Source organism: Maniola jurtina, chromosome Z (assembly GCF_905333055.1).
Source record: "Maniola jurtina chromosome Z, ilManJurt1.1, whole genome shotgun sequence".
Classification (NCBI taxonomy): Eukaryota; Metazoa; Arthropoda; class Insecta; order Lepidoptera; family Nymphalidae; genus Maniola; species Maniola jurtina.
Genome location: NC_060058.1, coordinates 1043434 through 1061682, shown reverse-complemented (window position 1 = coordinate 1061682; position 18249 = coordinate 1043434). Strand labels below are relative to the sequence as shown.

General features: G+C 40.1%; 1 protein-coding gene across 1 annotated transcript in view; it reads left to right on the top strand.

The window, feature by feature from the left end:
- LOC123880486 (vacuolar protein sorting-associated protein 13B) overlaps positions 1-18249 on the top strand; it is a 74820-nt gene that overhangs the window by 38891 nt on the left and 17680 nt on the right. The window contains exons 48-66 of the mRNA XM_045928626.1: positions 6586-6731; positions 7121-7259; positions 7647-7770; positions 7869-7984; positions 8664-8848; positions 9658-9798; positions 10006-10198; positions 10552-10721; positions 11527-11603; positions 12200-12384; positions 13026-13141; positions 13506-13594; positions 14210-14340; positions 14590-14756; positions 15496-15621; positions 16469-16580; positions 17000-17176; positions 17403-17558; positions 18098-18199. Of these exons, the coding sequence (XP_045784582.1) occupies positions 6586-6731; positions 7121-7259; positions 7647-7770; positions 7869-7984; positions 8664-8848; positions 9658-9798; positions 10006-10198; positions 10552-10721; positions 11527-11603; positions 12200-12384; positions 13026-13141; positions 13506-13594; positions 14210-14340; positions 14590-14756; positions 15496-15621; positions 16469-16580; positions 17000-17176; positions 17403-17558; positions 18098-18199 (2652 nt within the window). The remainder of the gene's footprint in view (positions 1-6585; positions 6732-7120; positions 7260-7646; positions 7771-7868; positions 7985-8663; positions 8849-9657; positions 9799-10005; positions 10199-10551; positions 10722-11526; positions 11604-12199; positions 12385-13025; positions 13142-13505; positions 13595-14209; positions 14341-14589; positions 14757-15495; positions 15622-16468; positions 16581-16999; positions 17177-17402; positions 17559-18097; positions 18200-18249) is intronic.

Here is an 18249-nt window from a genome sequence, read left to right as displayed (position 1 = left end):
GATGCTTTTTAGACAATCTAAGATCTCTCATTAAGTGATCCAAATAATTTTGATTGAATGGTCTAAGTTGAGATGTAAAAAAGTCACTACATCGTCACTACCTTCTGAAAGTTCTTGAAATGGTAGATTAGAGGTACTGGGTTGGGGCTGAGGTACAGATTTATCACCAGAAGTCAGAATCGTTCAAATTGCAGACTGCAAGTTACAATAGAGCCGCTTGGAACAATTTTTTTGCTGTTTCTTCTGGTAATATTCACAACGCAGAAATAATAATCATCATGGTGTTTAGATGGTTCGCGCCAAATAATAAAATTTTTTTTTAGTAAAAGTAGTTAAATATTCTTATTTGCTCATAGACGCAACGAGGAAATACAGCTTCCACATATAAAAATTGGAGTCCAGGCCTTGCTGTTAGCTGCTAATGGGTTCTCAAAGTAGCCCGAGTATGCTTGTTTTACTGGGCACAAAAGGAAAGAATGAAAGGAGCTTACCCAGTACATCTTAAAAGATCCGTTATAGATACATGCATCCTGCCATGCCCTACCTATGCCAGCCAAACATGGGTCCAGACAAAGAATATAAAAAGAAATAGTAACTTGCTAAAGAGCGATGGCAAGTTGCATAAATTAAGCAAAAAATATTCAAAGTGAGAATTGAAGACATAAGAAAAAAGACAAAGCCTACAGACACCTTGAGACATGCCCTAAAACTGCAATGCAAATGGTCATATTGTATCGATTTTTACAGATGAAAGAAGGACAGGTAGGTAGACCGAAGACGCGTTGGTCTAATGCTATTGTGCAAATCGCGAGAGAAAATTAGCTTGATAGTACCAAAGACAGAGAGAAATGGGGATACCCAAGAGGGATCCATATCCAAGAAAGAAGAATACCAGAATAAATATAAAAAAAATTCAAAAGAAAAATAAAACCGATTTCAAAATCACAAACACTAAAAAGTAAAAAATAATTTAAGTTATTGTGGTTTTTGAAGTCGGTTTTATTTTTCTTTTGAAAATTTTTTATTTCAAAATTTTTAGTGGCCCCACTGTACTATAATAATATGCCATGCCCAGCTAAAACCCTACTGTTTACTAAGCAATTACACTGATCGCGAGCAATTTGCTCTTATCCATTGAGGAGTTCTGTTCTCCATCTCAGAAGATATTCATCAGAACTTCATCAAATTTATATGGGACCACCTGCAAAGTATACCTAGCTTTTCAAAAAAAAATAATTTCCAAATCGGTCCAGGCGTCTTTGAGCAATCGGTGAACATACATTAAAAAAAAAATTGAATTTGCTCTTATCCATTGAGGAGTTCTGTTCTCCATCTTCAAAGATATTCATCAGATCTTTACCAAATTTATATGGGACCACTTGCAAAGTATACCCTATCAAACAAAAAAAATCCAAATCAGTCCAGGCGTCTTTGAGTAATCGGGGAACATACATAAAAAAAAAGATACCGACGAATTCAGAACCTCTTCCTTTTTTTAAAGTCGGTTAAAAATATACTAAGATTTACTAACATGGTGTTATACCACAGAGTAGCAAACAGAGGCAAAGCTTCTAAGAAGCGAGCAAATTTTATAACTATTTTGGTAGGGTTGGCACTGGAGGATACAATTTAATTAACAATAGTTATTTGCTCAACAAGATGGTAAAGTTTGTTTTTGTTGTGATTGCCTAGTTTAAATATCGATCAATAGATCTAAATATCGATTTTGAACGAAATCAGTCAATTTAGAAAGAATTATAAATGGTGCCAACTTTTTTAAATTTTGGTTACAGTTTCCTATTTTGTGATCCCAGGGAGCTCTAAATATCGATTTTGAACGAAATCGGTCAATTAACAAAGAATTTCAAAATGGCGTCGACTTTTTTAAATTTTGGTAACAGTTTCTTATTTTGTGATCCCAGGGAGCTCTAAATATCGATTTTGAACGAAATCGGTCAATTAACAAAGCATTCCAAAATGGCGTCGACTTTTTTAAATTTCGGTAACAGTTTCTTATTTCGTGATCCCAGGGAGCTCTAAATATCGATTTTGAACGAAATCGGTCAATTAACAAAGAATTTCAAAATGGCGTCGACTTTTTAAATTTTGGTAACAGTTTCTTATTTTGTAATCCCAGGGAGCTTTAAATATCGATTTTGAACGAAATCGGTCAATTAACAAAGAATTTCAAAATGGCGTCGACTTTTTAAATTTTGGTAACAGTTTCTTATTTTGTGATCCCAGGGAGCTCTAAATATCGATTTTGAACGAAATCGGTCAATTAACAAAGAATTTCAAAATGGCGTCGACTTTTTTAAATTTTGGTAACAGTTTCTTATTTCGTGATCCCAGGGAGCTCTAAATATCGATTTTGAACGAAATCGGTCAATTAACAAAGAATTTCAAAATGGCGTCGACTTTTTTAAATTTTGGTAACAGTTTCTTATTTAGTGATCCCAGGGAGCTCTAAATATCGATTTTGAACGAAATCGGTCAATTAACAAAGAATTTCAAAATGGTGTCGACTTTTTTAAATTTTGGTAACAGTTTCTTATTTCGTGATCCCAGGGAGCTCTAAATATCGATTTTGAACGAAATCGGTCAATTAACAAAGAATTTCAAAATGGCGTCGACTTTTTTAAATTTTGGTAACAGTTTCTTATTTCGTGATCCCAGGGAGCTCTAAATATCGATTTTGAACGAAATCGGTCAATTAACAAAGAATTTCAAAATGGCGTCGACTTTTTTAAATTTTGGTAACAGTTTCTTATTTAGTGATCCCAGGGAGCTCTAAATATCGATTTTGAACGAAATCGGTCAATTAACAAAGAATTTCAAAATGGCGTCGATTTTTTTAAATTTTGGTAACAATTTCCTGTTTTGTGATCCTAGGGATCCTCAGATATTGATTTTGAACAAAATCTATGACAGTTCAAGAAAATAGATTTTAAACACTATTTAAATTATTATCATTAACATTAAATTAAATGAAAACACGACGCGCGACGTGTACTGCAGCCCCTGAGCTTGAGCACAGGCCGAGCCGGTATAAACCGATTTCTCTCCGTACGCGACGTAGCGCCTGTGCTCACGCACACACGCGCCTCAAGCTTGTAGTAGTGTACCTATCGTAGCGCGCTTGTATGAAGCTTTGACTCTGTTCGCTACTCATGTGGTTATACAACGCAATACCACACTCACAAACACTCGTACAAACATACAACACACTCACACACACACATGGACGCACGCACACGCACTTTTGAACGGTTTGAACGGAACACGGTTTTGAAATTGAAATTGAAAAAAGTGTAAGAATTTGTAAGAAAATATTTAAAAAAGGTATATCAGCCGGTTTTTTATTCCAGCTCTTAATACATGTAAAAACGTCCAATCTGTTCATTTACTCGAGCCTTTACCCTAGTACCTAATTATATCGACCGCCCCATATCAAAACAAAGTAAATGTCATTTTTCCGAAAATCGTTTTATGTCATAAGCCTACCTTTCATAGTATGTCCCGTTGTATTGTACGGACACCCACATTAAAGTAAAATTAAAAGCTAGTAAGTCGCTTTGACCATTTTAAAACATAGTAAGTCTTTGAACTGGCTAGGTTTTTATAGATTAATGCGCCTTACTAAGTTTTTAAAAGGAATTAGATTAAATAAAATAAATATCACCCATTATCTAAATACCATGTCAAAACAGTAAATACTTAATAATGCATTAAAACTTAAAAGTAAGATAGGAAAAGTCAATGACCTCTACATGTCAACTGTTAAAATATGGTTTGCAAGGGAAATACTTTGCATACTTACATAATGTTTTTAGGGTTCCATATCTCAAAAGGAAACACGGGACCCTTATAGGATCACTTTGTTGTCTGTCTTTCTGTCCGTCTGTCCGTCTGTCGTGTCTGTCAAGAAAACCGATAGGGTATTTCCCGTTAACCTAGAATTATGGGCAGGTAGATAGGTCTCAACTCTCATAGCCCAAGTAAAGGAATAAATCCGAGAACAAATTTCGTGATTCTAGATCAACGGGAAGTACTGTATAGGTTTTCTTGACGGACGGACGGACAAATGGACAGACAGCAAAGTGGTCCTTTAAGAGCTCCGTTTTTCATTTTGAGGTACAGAACCCTAAAAAAGAAAATGATGCACATGTAATGAATAAATGTGTTGGCCAGTCTTCACACTAAAATATTTAAGCCCCTTTAATTTAAAAACTGTCATAGCCTAGTGGTTAGAACGTCCGCCTCCTAATCGAAGGTCGGGGGTTCGATCCCGGAATCACGCACTGCTAACTTTTCAGTTATGTGCGTTTTAAGCAATTTAATATCACTTGCTTTAACGGTGAAGGAAAACGTCGTGAGGAAACCTGCATACCTGCAAGTTTTCCATGTTCTCAAAGGTGTGTGAAGTATGCCATTCCGCATTGGACCAGAAAGAACTACGGCCTAAACTTCTTTTGAATTTAAACCACTTACTAGGTTTTGATCTGAGAAAGAAATTTGACATTAATTGACAAAATTGAGAGACCTAAGCTTGTATAAGAACACAGAAGTGTCATAATTCGTGTTCACTTTGCCTAACGTCTCTCAGAGAGCAGAGAGAGATTTAAACTGTTTCTTATAATCACTGGCCATATTTCAAATGCGAAAGTGTGTTTGTTGGTTTAATATTCAATCACGCTGCAACGGAGCAACCAGTCGACGTGGTTTTTTGCATGGATACATTTAAAGACCTTGAGAGTGACATCTCTCTCCGCATCGTATTCTTTATTGCTGAGGGTTGTGACCTCTTTCCATTATTCCTACATCTAATGGTAGGTTTTCTTGGGATAATAATGCAGTGGGTTCAAAGAACCTACGGAACTCGACTAGAAAAACGAGATTTTGACACTTAGGTTTAACGGTTATGAATTAGTTATTAATATCAGTGATAAAATTGATTAGGGCTGTCAGGTAAAATGACATTTATCTCGGAAAATCAAAGAGTGTCCACGAGATTTTTTTCCAAGTTTGCGCTACTAACTACATATATTATGAAGAGGAAAGGTTTGTTTGTTTGTTATCGATAAACTCTGAAACTACTGAACTACTTGCACTAAAGACATAATCATCAACATCAACCGACAGACGTCCACAGTGAACATAGGTCTTTAATAGGGTCTTCCACATGCTACGGGTTTGCGCCGCCTGAATCTTTGCGCTTGCGCTTGACGACAATCATGCTTTAAAGAAAGCAATGATGAGGTCCAAGTTGGAGCACGCTTACCTAGAAGATGCCTATTCACTCTTGGCTTGCAGGTATCTAAGGTATATATGGCAGGAAACACGGCCGCCGAAATGGCGTTCCAACCTTTAGGCTCTCCCCATTGCCCGCAGCATGAATCTGAGCTTTCTTATGAGACCCATGGTTATATTATGTACATATAATATCTCATAAGAAAGCTCTAACACACAATCCAGCTAAGTAAGTCCAATTTCGAAAAAAGCTAGCTAGCCGACAAATCTAACTCAGGCAGCCTTCGGGAACCTTCGAGATGTCTCTGTCCAAAATTCCTCAATGCTTGAAGAACAGTCTTTGAATAGTGCATATTGTCAGTGATGAAATATGGATCCGAAATATAGGTCTTTTTTTTTGTACACAGGAAATGCCTGACGCATACCCCTCCGTCATGTGGGGCTTGCACCAAACTTGCACTACTACGAAATCCATTTCGGAACACGGCACCCGGAACGAGGCGCGCTATCTCCTAACATAGGTATAATACCTATTTAGAACACTTACTATCTGTCATCATAATCTATGACAACCTCCGAGTATTTACCTGGTAAAACCGTAACTTTAGAATAAAATTTAGTATATAAGCAGGCTTCATTTAGAAATGAAAAAATCCCTACTTTATTTTTCAACGATTATAAACACAACTTTCATTCAAAAATAATAAGCTTAAATTCATTTTAAATAATATTTTGCGACGAAATGACGCGCGCAGTCCGTCCGCCATTAGAGTCCAGTGGACACTGAATTCCATAGAGCGCCTGCAAGAAAATAAATAGCACAGGAAGTTTTTTGGTTAGTTTTAGATTATTTAAGAAACGAAAAACATTTAGTATAAAACTAACAGTTAAAATTGATTGCTAAACCTAAACATATCATTTTCTGGAGGTTGGCTTCAAAGTATCAAGATGTTAAAGAAAACTTTTACAGAACAAGTTGCGAACAGCAATGTTTTCAACTTGGTTTTTTTTTTTATTGGGATAATGTATACTAAATAAAAAGAGGCCCTTATAATCTTCACAAACTGAAGTTTTTAATTGCATGTATTTAATAGCTGTTAATGCTTTAGAAAAATAAACAATTTACTTCAAAGTACAGCATTTTTGCGATTTGTCAAATAGCAATTACCTTAATACAGGGTATCTATCTCAATTGCAAATTATCCAGTAGTTTTCCGTGAAAGAGTAATAAACATCCACACATCCATCCATACATACAAACTTTCGCGTTTATAATATTAGTAGGATATTTATTCTTTCTTGCTTTTCTTTCTAATAAGATATTACATTGTTTAGAGCCCCCCAACTCCCGAGTCGTCGTCGAGTGCTTCAGAACCAACTAACGAAATGCCGGGTGTATCGGTCGGTTCGTCGCTCTTCACCGAACAGTCCAACACCGACATCAATGACACCAACAATCACTTTTATAAGGATGATTTGAGGTAAGGAATGAAAAACAGTGGCCAGTTACACATCAACGGAAGTAACGTTCAAACATCACATCCGCAAAAATGGGTCGCCAAACAGAACAGCTATTTTGGCGCTGTTATCTTTTACCAAGTAGTTAGTTCCATAGATTATTTACAAGTCAAGGGAAGTAGCGTTCAAACGTCACTTCCGCGAAAAATGGTCGTCAAACAGAACAGCTATTTTGAGGTCGCCATCTTTTATCGAGGTAGCAGAAAATGGTGCCACAGATTATTTCCTTATCTCTGCCACATGACAGTTGTCGTTCAAACGTTACTTTCATCAAAAATAAACGCCAAACGCAAAAATTTCGTGAGCGTTTAGTCTTACTTCAACCGCATGTAAAGGTTCTTTGTACTTACAGGAGTGGTGCCTTCAAAATCGTGTCCGGAGGTCAACTACCAATGGCATATCAAGTGACCCTGTACGGGAATACGGTTGCTTGGCGCTACCCCCATCCACGGGCTATCACTCGTCTTGTTGCTTTCCCAATACCGGACCATGTAAGTGAAGTTTGTTCAATTTCACAACGCTCAGTTTAGCCAAGAACTCCAAAATTCAAAAAAAAAATCTATACCAGTTAGCCTTTGATTGCGATATCCCTTTTTTTATTCAGATATAAGTTAGCCCTTGACTGCAATCTCAGCTGGTGGTGATGATGCAGTCTAAGGTGGAAGCGGGCTAACCTGGAAGGGGTAGCGTGAAATCGCTTGGCGGCACAGTTTTGCCGGTAGAGTGGTAAATAGCCACGGCCAAGCCTCCTACCAGACCAGAAATTTAGAAATTATAAAATTCCAAACAAATCGCTTACCACAGCGCCAGGAAGACCGTCACATAACATATTAAAGCACATTTCATTCATTCATAATGACGAACCCCTTGTAATACAGGATGAAGAAGTGGAATGTGCGTTAGAGCTATACTGCCCGATGCTGACGCGATGGGAGCCGCACACCTACTTCAAGCTGCCCGTGGCTGAGCCCCGAGAAATGCACCTCAGCCCTGCAACGCCTGGTAACAATTGTAAATCTTACTTATAATAATGATGATATGTTAATCGAAGGGTTTTCTATAAATTTTTTTGTGACTCTCTACGATTTTCTGCAACACAGATGCCGTATTCGCTCTGATGTGGCGCGTGCGGGCCTGCTCCGACATAGAACAGGACAAAGCTAACCAACCTTTCGAATTCGACGCTAAGAAGTTCATGCCGAGACAGGACCCTTTAGTAAGAAATATTCATTTTAACTTTTTAGAGTTCCATACAGTACAGAAAACAGAGAGCTCTAGTGCTTTAGTGTTCCAGATAGATTACAACATGAGGTTATTGGTCCCCCACCAACAGATTCCTGAAAGGCCGGCAACGCATTAGCGGTTCCTCTGGTACTACAAATGTTCAAGAGCGGCGGTTACTTAACATCAGGTGACCCGCTCGTTGGCTCGCTATTTTAATTTAGAAACAAGTGTAAATTAAAAATTTATAACACCCGCGACGATCCAAAGTATCTGAGTTTTCCAAAACATCATTTTCAAATAAATAATTATGTATTTAGGCAACGTCCATCTTGACAGCTTGACATTTGTCTATTGACATAATATTATGAACCTAACGGTTATCTAACCTTCTTTTCTACAAGAAAACTAGAAAAGAGATGATAACTCTTAAACGGTTGAACCAATTTTTTTAGATTATAGCTAAGAACACTCTCGATCAAGCCACCTTTCAAACAAAAAAAACTAAATTAAAATCGGTTCATTCGTTTAGGCGCTACGATGCCACAGACAGATACACAGATACACAGACACACAGATACACACGTCAAACTTATAACACCCCTCTTTTTGGGTCGGGGTTAAAAATACCAATAATTTCGCACCATGGTACAGCACAGTTTCTTCCTTGCTAGTCCTCAGAGCCAGGCTTAGCCAGCGACTACTACAAGAAGACCTGTGCGGTAACAGCGGAGCAGCTGTCGGGCGTTTTGCGCGTGGACTCTTACTTTGCGCCGCGACATATGCCTCGAGCGCGAATCGCCCTGCGCCTCACTGCGTTGGAACTACATGCGCACAATGAACTCCTAGTACTGCCCAAGTGAGTGCTTTCATAGTTTCGTACCTCAAACAGAACCCCTTATAGGCCAGATCCAGCCACATCCAGGTAACAGTGTGGTACTCCAACGTTGGCAGCACCAGCGGTAAGTCCCGCACATCTTTGAAATTCTTCTCCTTACTGCCTTTATACAACACTCGGACGGGCACTTCTGGGATTTTTATGTAAAAAATCAAAATCAAATCAAAACACGAACAGCTTATTATTTTCTGCTCGCTCCTGTTTAGATTACACGGTACACCTAAGAGGCCATCGTGTAAGAAGAAATCCTACCTTCACGTATCATTCTTGGTAGCCAGTAGCAGATCTAGCCATATAACCCTTGTCTGTTTGTCCGTCTGGCGTGACTGTCAAGAGAATCTATAGGTACTTCCCGTTGAGCTAGAATCATGTAATTTAGTAGATAGGTAGGTCTCATAGCACAAGTAAAGGAAAAAATCCGAAAACCGTGAACGTTGGTTATATCACAGAAAAAATGTTCACGAAAAAATTAATATACTAAATTACAGATAGATGGCGCTGTCCGTTATCAACTTGCATGTTCTACATAAAAGTGTTAGGTATACCTTGTAAGACGGTACGGAACCCTTCGTATGAGAGTCCGACTCTCACTTGACCGGTTTTTTTAGTACGGTTGTGATTTGTCAAAGTCAAAGTATTTATTCAAAGTAGGTACCATTGTACATTTTTTGATGTTTTGTAAGATAACGATGGCGCGAGTACAACTGTAAGTTTTACTCGCGTAAATGGGTTATTCATGCTATTCCTGATACATTCTGTTCTGTACGCAGACAAGCCAAGGCGTTAGAAGGCTACTACGTGTCGAGGCCACTCATGCGCAGTCACCGGATACTCTCCGTCAGAGTGAGGAATGCCGCAGCGCACGCAGTCTTCGGCGCTTCCTCAAGATTACTTCTGGATACCTATCTATCGTAAGAACTCAGAACAATTCATTGTCATTCAGAAATTATGTCCAAACCAATTTGAAGAACTCATCCAAGATCGATAAATTTTGTAATATTTAAACGTTTAAGGGTTAAAAAATAGTTTTTGTGAAAAATCGCGGTTTATGCAAAACTCGGACTAATTTGAAATCGAAATCAATGCTTTAATGTTTCAAAGTCAATATTTATTTACAGAAGTGATATCCTGGACAGCGCAACCGGTACGATGGAGCAGCTTGTACAAGAGTTTCGTGTGCAAGGCACGGTGTCCTTGAACAATGAGAAGAAGTTGCGGTTGCGAGCGGGCGATGTACGCGTTGCTTTGCACGTTCCCAGAGTTTGTACGCTGCGAGCGCTTGCCACCGACTGGATCGATGTTTATAAAGCCGTAAGTACATACCACCCCAAAAACATTTCAACCCAACCAGTAAATTTGTTCGCCAAAACTCACAAGTTCTGTTAAAAAGTTACGAGATCTTTAGTAGAGCCAAGCCCCTAGCTGAGATTTGATTTGTGCTGCCCATGGGACCTATCCCAATTCCAAAGTATATACTTCTTAAGTGTTCTTGACTGTATCACATTTATAACAAACAATAAATAACAAATAACTCTACTTACTAACTCTGATTCTATAAATTTAATCTAATATTTTAAATTTATATTTACCACTGTGCCTGGAAGGTCGTCAGAAATTTTAAACAAGATTGCTTGATTATGCCTATTTTTATCTGATGCGTACAGGCCTTAAAAAAGTATGTAATCAAGAAAGAGAGCGAAAAACTAGCCGTAGAAGCTTTGGAAGGGCGTGTGTCGTTGTGGGTTCACAACAGCTGTTCCGCGGCCTTGCGGATCGGACAAGAGGGGACGGACGAATTGGTTCCTTTGAGTGCTGGAGCGTCACTTGCGTATAGGTAAGGGAACTATGTATCTTCTCCTTTTTTCGCTTGTTCTGTCGAAGTTTGGTGATCATATATGCAACTGAACTTTTGACATTACCATGTGGTTGCAGAGTAAGAATAGTATTACTCGTATTATAGAGGCGGAGCAATCGTGTGGTAAGTGCGGGCAAAGGAGTGACGCGAACTGCTTACGTATAGTGCGCGACAGATTGAGATGGCAACTGGGGTGGGGACGCCCCCGCACTTACCCGTTGTGGGTGACGTGCGGGTGTGCGGGGCGTCCCCGCACCTCATACTCCGATACCGATGTCTACCTGTCGCCACCCTGTGGGATCATGATTAGGGACGTGAATCGAAAAAAATTGATGGGACCGTTTCACAAACCTTCTCCTTTTTGGCAATCGGTTAAAAATGAATCGAAATTCGTGGCGTTAATCATTCCCTCTCATGCACACACTTTACTTCATAAAGTGTCTGAGTGAAACAGAGTAAAACCTTTTTCACAAACATAGTATGTAAAAGCTTTTGTAGGCTTCAGCCTCCCAACCCAAATGCCTCAATTAGGAAATGTAAACGATCGTCAAACCTGGTAATCATGTACCCTAACTTTGCAAAATGCGAAGCCTACTCATAGTTACCAAAATAGGCCACAGTGAGTTCTTTGAAGAGAGCAACCGTCGAGTTTCTTGCTGGTTCTTCTCGGTAGGAAAGACATTCTGAACCAGTGATAGATGCTCTTGACGATTCAAAAGTACTTGTAAAAGTCTAATTGAATAAAAATATTTTGAATTTGAATTTATGGATTAAAAATTTTTAGATGGCGATCGCCCACGGCACCAAAAAAGATACGCTTCGCGCTCGCCAGCCCTTCTGCTGATTGGCGCTGGTCTAACAGTATGTACAAACTTTTAATGTTTTGGGTTAAAGTATTAATTTGTATATTAAAAAATCTAAACACCTTTTTTTTAAAGGTTTTTTAAAAAAAATTTAAAGGTTTCATCCCAAAGAAAGATCATTTGCACCTTTGCGATAGAAAACTCAGTAGGTCGATTCCAGAAAACTTTCATCAATCATTATTACAATCGCAATTGTTGTGATTGGCTGAATTTATGGTATTCTTGTTGTGACAATGTATTGTAGCTAATAGTAAGCAAGCGTCGGCAATCAGAGGTGATTGCGATCATCACACTGAAGCTATCATTTTACCGTAATCGAGGCACAGAACCCTAGTGTTCCATCGCAAAGAATCATCCATCTTGCCATACTTTAATGACGCGCAGTTCAAAATTTAATTCAGCTGAGTTTATGTTGGGCTCTTCTCAGACCTGTGCGCGTTTGGAACCCTCGTGGCTTTCGTTTTAAGTTTACGTAATTGATTATCACCATTACATTTTACAAAGTCAACAATTGACAAGCACAAAGTATAAAATGGTACCCAATTTGAATAAATGATTTAACTTTGACTTATTCAGTGATAAAATTTTCAACAGGTATAGCATTCTCTGCTGGTACCTGTCGGGTTAGACTCGAAGAGGGCGATGTCAGCAATGAGGTGAAGAGGATGGGCGGAGTGTATCTGTACGTCGTCGTCAAAGACGTCGGTTCCAGGCGAGACATGTTCCTCTCCGGCCGACTTACGCTGGCCAACATGTTGCGGCACAACTTACTGTATAAGGTTAGTTCTTCTATCCCATCACCATCTCTTTTTTTTTAATTTATAGTACGGGCTTAGCTGCAATCAGACCTGCTAGCAAGTGATGATGCAGCCTAAGATGAAGCGCGCTTGCCTAGAAGTTGCCTATTCACTCTTGACTTGAAGGTAAGGTTGAAGGTATTTTAAAAGTGGAAGGGAAAATTGATGCCGGATGGGTGTTCCATATCCTAGCGGTTCAGATTAGTAACGAGGAAGCAATCCCTTCCGTCTTCATCGTCTATTACTAAACCCTAACTACAACCCTATTACTAAGCCTTCGCTATCTGTCCGACCGTCTGTCTGTCTGTCTGTCTGTCTGTCTGTCTGTCGGATGTGATGATGATATAGCGGATAACTATTAAAGATGCCCCTGCGCTAGTGCAACGGTGCGGATGGGTGACAATTGTCACAGGTTAACGAATCACTGAGCTCTCGCGTCACGTCATCACACCCCTCCCGCACCGCTCCACTGCCGCAGGAACCTCCCCAGTTAAGCGTTATGCCCGTAGCTTAAAAGGTTTACAACCGACTTAGCAACATAGTTAAATAAGACACACTGAATTCTTTATGCCACAAAGAAAAAATAAATATACACAGAAACAAATTTTTGTTTTGTCATTAAGGTCCGAGCAAGGTGTTCGGAGAAAAACGCGTGGCAAGCTGTCAGTTCGGGCGAGTTGCATGCTGAGAGTATTGGCTTGAGTGTCCTCTGCAACTCCGAGTGCGAGACTGTCCTCAAGTAAGTTTCTAGATTGAGTTAAAACGAGACAGATTTATGTGAGAGATATACGTCTGTCTCGTTTTATAAACGACCTATAAATCTCACTCTAATGGTTCTCTGATGATATTTAATGTTAAACCCGTGTATGATTTGACGAGCGGCATCTATTCTTAAAATATCTGTAAAAACTATTCAATACTAGCTGACGCCCGCGACTTCTTCCACGTGGATTTAGGTTTTCATACATATACACAAACCTACAAACATTTCATACATATACAACATACAAACTTTCGCCTTTATAATATTAGTGTGACTACCATGATAGTAGTCAAGCTTAAGTTTTGTCTTATAATTTCTATTCTTTCTATTTTTTTTTCAGGGTTAAATTTACTGCACAAGAAATTGGTTGGTCGGGTGACATACCGTTAAAAGAATGTCGGAAAGAAAACATGCCGTGGCTCGTAAAAGGTATTTCAATTTAAGTTGTAGTTATTTTCAACCCCTTTTTTTTAAAAAGTGGGGTGTTATAAGTTTGACGTGTGTATCTGTGTATCTGTCTGTGGCATCGTAGCTCCTAAGCTAATGAACCGATTTTAATTTAGTTTTTTTTTATTGAAAGGTGGCTTGATCGAGAGTGTTCTTAGGTATAATCCAAGAAAATCGGTTCAGCCGTTTTAAAGTTATCAGCTCTTTTCTAGTACTACTATTACTATTAGTACTAGTATTACTGTAACCTTCACTTGTCGGGGGTCAGTGGCGTTCATCCGATAGATGCATGAAGGCACTGCTTACCGTACCATTTGAGATCTACAAAATTATATGAAAGTCTTTAAAAAAAAAAAATTGAAAAAATTCGCCGCCCGGCCCCTTAACAATACGATCACGATTGGATCGGGACCGCGCGATCGCGATCCCGTAAGTTCTAAATAGGTACCAGTGTACACTTTTTGATTGTCTATCGTTATATTAATACATATATTAATGTAACATAAAGCCTCTCTGATAAAGATTTAAAAAAAAATCATCCTCATCCATACCTCCGGCTATTTGGCACTATAATTTCCTAAATTGTTGTGTACACAGTACCCAGTGGAGGCGAAATATCGTACACATCGGTTTGGTGCCGCGTGGTACGCGGACGCAACGACTCCCGCGTGGCGGCTGCAATCTGGCCGTTCTACATACTTCGCTCCCACTTGCCGCTTGACGCTGACGTAAGTCGCAATCATTACTTTTATGCACCAAATGTGCAACCTACGCTCCGGCTACATGCTTGCCTGCCTAGTTAAAACTGCACAGGAAAGACCGAGAATTGCACAGTCGAATCTTTAGCAGCTTTTGGAAGTGCGCGGGGTATCTTGCCGGCACGCACGCACCTAACTGCCAGAAACGCACGTAACTTTCAGAAACAATGTCCCGTTATTGTTGACATTACAGAGTAATGTGCTATTGAATCTTTTCAGGTCATGATCTCATCTGAAACGGGTGCAGCGACGGTTCAAGGCGTGTCAACGCAGACCGACGACAAAGTGCCGCCGCTCGTGCAGACGGCGCCCGGTCGCGGCTCTACTACGCACCTCATCGCGCCGGGCACCACTGCCGCCACTCACGCTCTTACATTCCAATACAGGTATAGTTATACTATAGCCTAAAGAAATAAAACATCTTTATTCAGATACAAGTTAACCCTTGACTGCAATCTCACTCATCTGGTGGTATGTAATGATGCAATCTAAAATGGAAGCGGGCTAACCTAGAAGGGGCATGGCAGTTTTCATTAAACCCATACCCTATTGGTTTCTACACGGCATCGTACCGAAACGCCAAATCGCTTGGTGGCACGGCTTTGCTGGTAGGGTGGTATAACCAGCCACGGCCGATGCCTCCCACCAGACCCGACCAGAGAAAATTTTGACATTATAAAATCCCAAGGGAGAGTGAAAGGGGAAAGAGAAAGAAAGAGAGAAGGGAGTAAAACGGGAAGAGAGAGATAGAGAGAGCCTTTTTGTAAATCAATATTAATTAATTAATTTAACACACGCAACTTAATTACGGTCGTTCCAGAGAAATAGTGAGGTTTTCCACTACGCCTAATGTTGTCTACATTTTCTTCGTTTAACAGAAATATCGAGTGCCGAGAAAGGGGAAAGAGTGAGAGGGAAAAGAGAAAGAGGAAAGAGAGAGAAAAGAGAAAGAAAGAGAGAAGGGAGTAAAGGGGGAAGAGAGAGAGAGAGGGGCTTTTTGTAGATCAATCTTAATTAATTAATTAATTTAACACACGCAACTTAATTACGGCCGTGCCAGAGAAATAGTGAGGTTTTCCACTACGCCTAATGTTGAATGTTGTCTACATTTTATTCGTTTAACAGAAATATCGAGTGCCCTGTGACCCGCGAGGCAGTACCCCTCCACTACGGGGTGACAGATACGTCCGTGTTCGAGAAACCAACGCCTGTCAACAATATTGAAGATATAGTCGAATCTATTAAACAATGGTAAGTTATTTTTCTTTTAGACAAAACATGCCTCTTTGCCAATCTTTCATTGCCAAAACATACCCCATTTCCAATAGGAACGATGACTATTAGTCAAATCAGCGACTTTTTATCAAACTTCAAACGCACGCTTAATAAGGGAGCTTGTATGAAATTCACAAATGGGACTTCATAACATTTGACGTAATTTAACGTACTTTTTTAGTTAAATCGGAATTTTAAAAAATCTGTGACTCGATTCCGTAAAACCTGTAGCAATCATTATTACAATCACAATTGCGGTTTTTTAACCCCCGACCCAAAAAGAGGGGAGTTATAAGTTTGACGTGTGTATCTGTGTGTCTGTGTATCTGTGTATCTGTCTGTGGCATCGTAGCGCCTAAACGAATGAACCGATTTTAATTTACTTTTTTTTGTTTGAAAGGTGGCTTGATCGAGAGTGTTCTTAGCTATAATCCAAAAAATTGGTTCAGCCGTTTAAGAGTTATCAGCTCTTTTCTAGTTTTCTTGTAGGAAAAGAAGGTTAGATAACCGTTAGGTTCATAATATTATGTCAATTGACAAATGTTAAGCTATCAAGATGGACGTTGCCTAGATACATAATTATTTATTTGAAAATGATGTTTTAGAAAACTCAAATACTTTGTCAGGGGTGTTATAAATTTTTAATTTACACTTGTATGGTATTATTGTTGCAACAATGCATTGTAGCCAATAATGAGCGAGCGTCAACCAATCAGAGGTGATAGCGGTCGTGACTATGTAGCTGTCATTCTACCGCTATCGAGCATCATTCATGGATCATGATGACGATGAACCACTAGTATATTGGAATTGTATGACGCAGGTTGGATCGTTCCGGTCGCGACGTGCATCCGGGTTGGCCGTACTCCATAGTAACGAGTCATTGGCCCGGCACGTGGCAACCGGCGTTGCTGCAGCCGCGGTGCGATGTCACTGTTAGTATTACGCTTAACGAGCCGATGCCCGCGACTTCGTCCACGTGGATTTAGGTGCTTAAAATCCCGTGAGAACTCTGATTTTCCGGGATAAAAAGTAGTTTATATCACTCTCCAAGTCTTAAAAATATACCTTTGCAAAAAATCACGTCGATCCGTTGCTCCGTTGTGACGTGATTGGAAGATAAAAAGTACCAATAAAACCAACAAACAAACACACTTTCGCATTTATAATATGGGTAGTGATGCTATGACGCTGTTTTTGAACTATAATAATTTGTTACACCTGTAAGTGTTACTAACGTGAGTAACTTACGTAATTAATTGGCAGCAAATTTACTTAGGTAAATCTACTTGTAAGCTATACTTATGTGATATTATGTTTTGTATAATCGTAAAATATGTTCGTGAACTTTCAGGTACGTTACCAAGCGGTCCGCGTGGGCGGCGGGTGTTCGCTCGAGCTACAGCTGTGCCCCGTGGTTTTGCTCGCGAACGCCTCCCCTGTCGCTCTGACTCTGCGGGCCCATGATGCTGCGCCGCTGTGCAGACTGGAGCCCGGTGTTGGATTGTCGCCGCCATCCGCTATCTTACAAGTATGCCTTTCTGTCTTTCTCGAGCTACAGCCCTTGGTTGTGGTCACGAACGGGTTATCTGATGCTCTGACTCTACGGGCCGGACCGCTGGCGTCCAAACTACATAGTCGCTGATCGTTGCTTCCTATTGGGGACAATGTACAGAGAAACTCTCTTTTAAAAAATAACGAAGGTCTTGGCCGTCACGGCCGAGCATGGACTTCATTATATGATTTGTCATTCTCAGAAACCCTTCTTCCTGTCGGTGGAGATGGGTCGTGAGACCTTCGTGAGCGGTCAGCTGCAAGTGTGCAAACAGGAGCCCGGGCGATACGGCAAGCCAGGCCCGGGACACGTCGCGTTGGACCGAGCGGCCAACTTCGCCATACACTGCAACCAAAAGGTACTGATAAATTAAATGAAGTTGGGGTTATTGTCATCCTTTTCGTTTATTTCCCTCTTTCCCCCTTTTTCTGTCCCTTTCTCCCCCTGTCTCTCCGCCTCTTTCCCCTCCTCTCAGAAACTCTTCTTTCTGTTGGTGGAAATGGATCGTGACATCTTCGTGAGCGGTCAGCTACAAGTGTGCAAACAGGAGCCCGGGCGCTACGGTAAGCCAGGCCTGGGACACGTGTTGGACCGAGTGGCCAACTTCGCTATACACTGCAACCAAAAGGGGCGGGAAGGGTGACGATGACTGAACTGATACCAGGTCAGGTTCACTTGGTCAGGTGATTCGAAAAATATACCTTCGTACCATCGGCGGCGCACCCCTTTGACGGCACTCGCGTAACTCTTATCTCTTTGAAAAACAGATATAGAAGATGGGAGTTGCGGGATAATGCTGATATGTCAAATGTCTCAGTTAACGGTAGGCTTGTAGCACCATTTTCTTCAAACCGATTTGTAAAGAAATAGAATGGACCTTCGTTTTTTTTTATATAGGTGGCGCTACTAACGATGTGCTATGAAGTAAAAGAAGATATCAACATACTTGGCATCACGTCCACGTACATTCTTATCAACAGGCTACCTACTCCTATTCTGGTGAGAATTATACATTTCTTACTTTGAATGGTGGTTCAAGGTAAATTGAA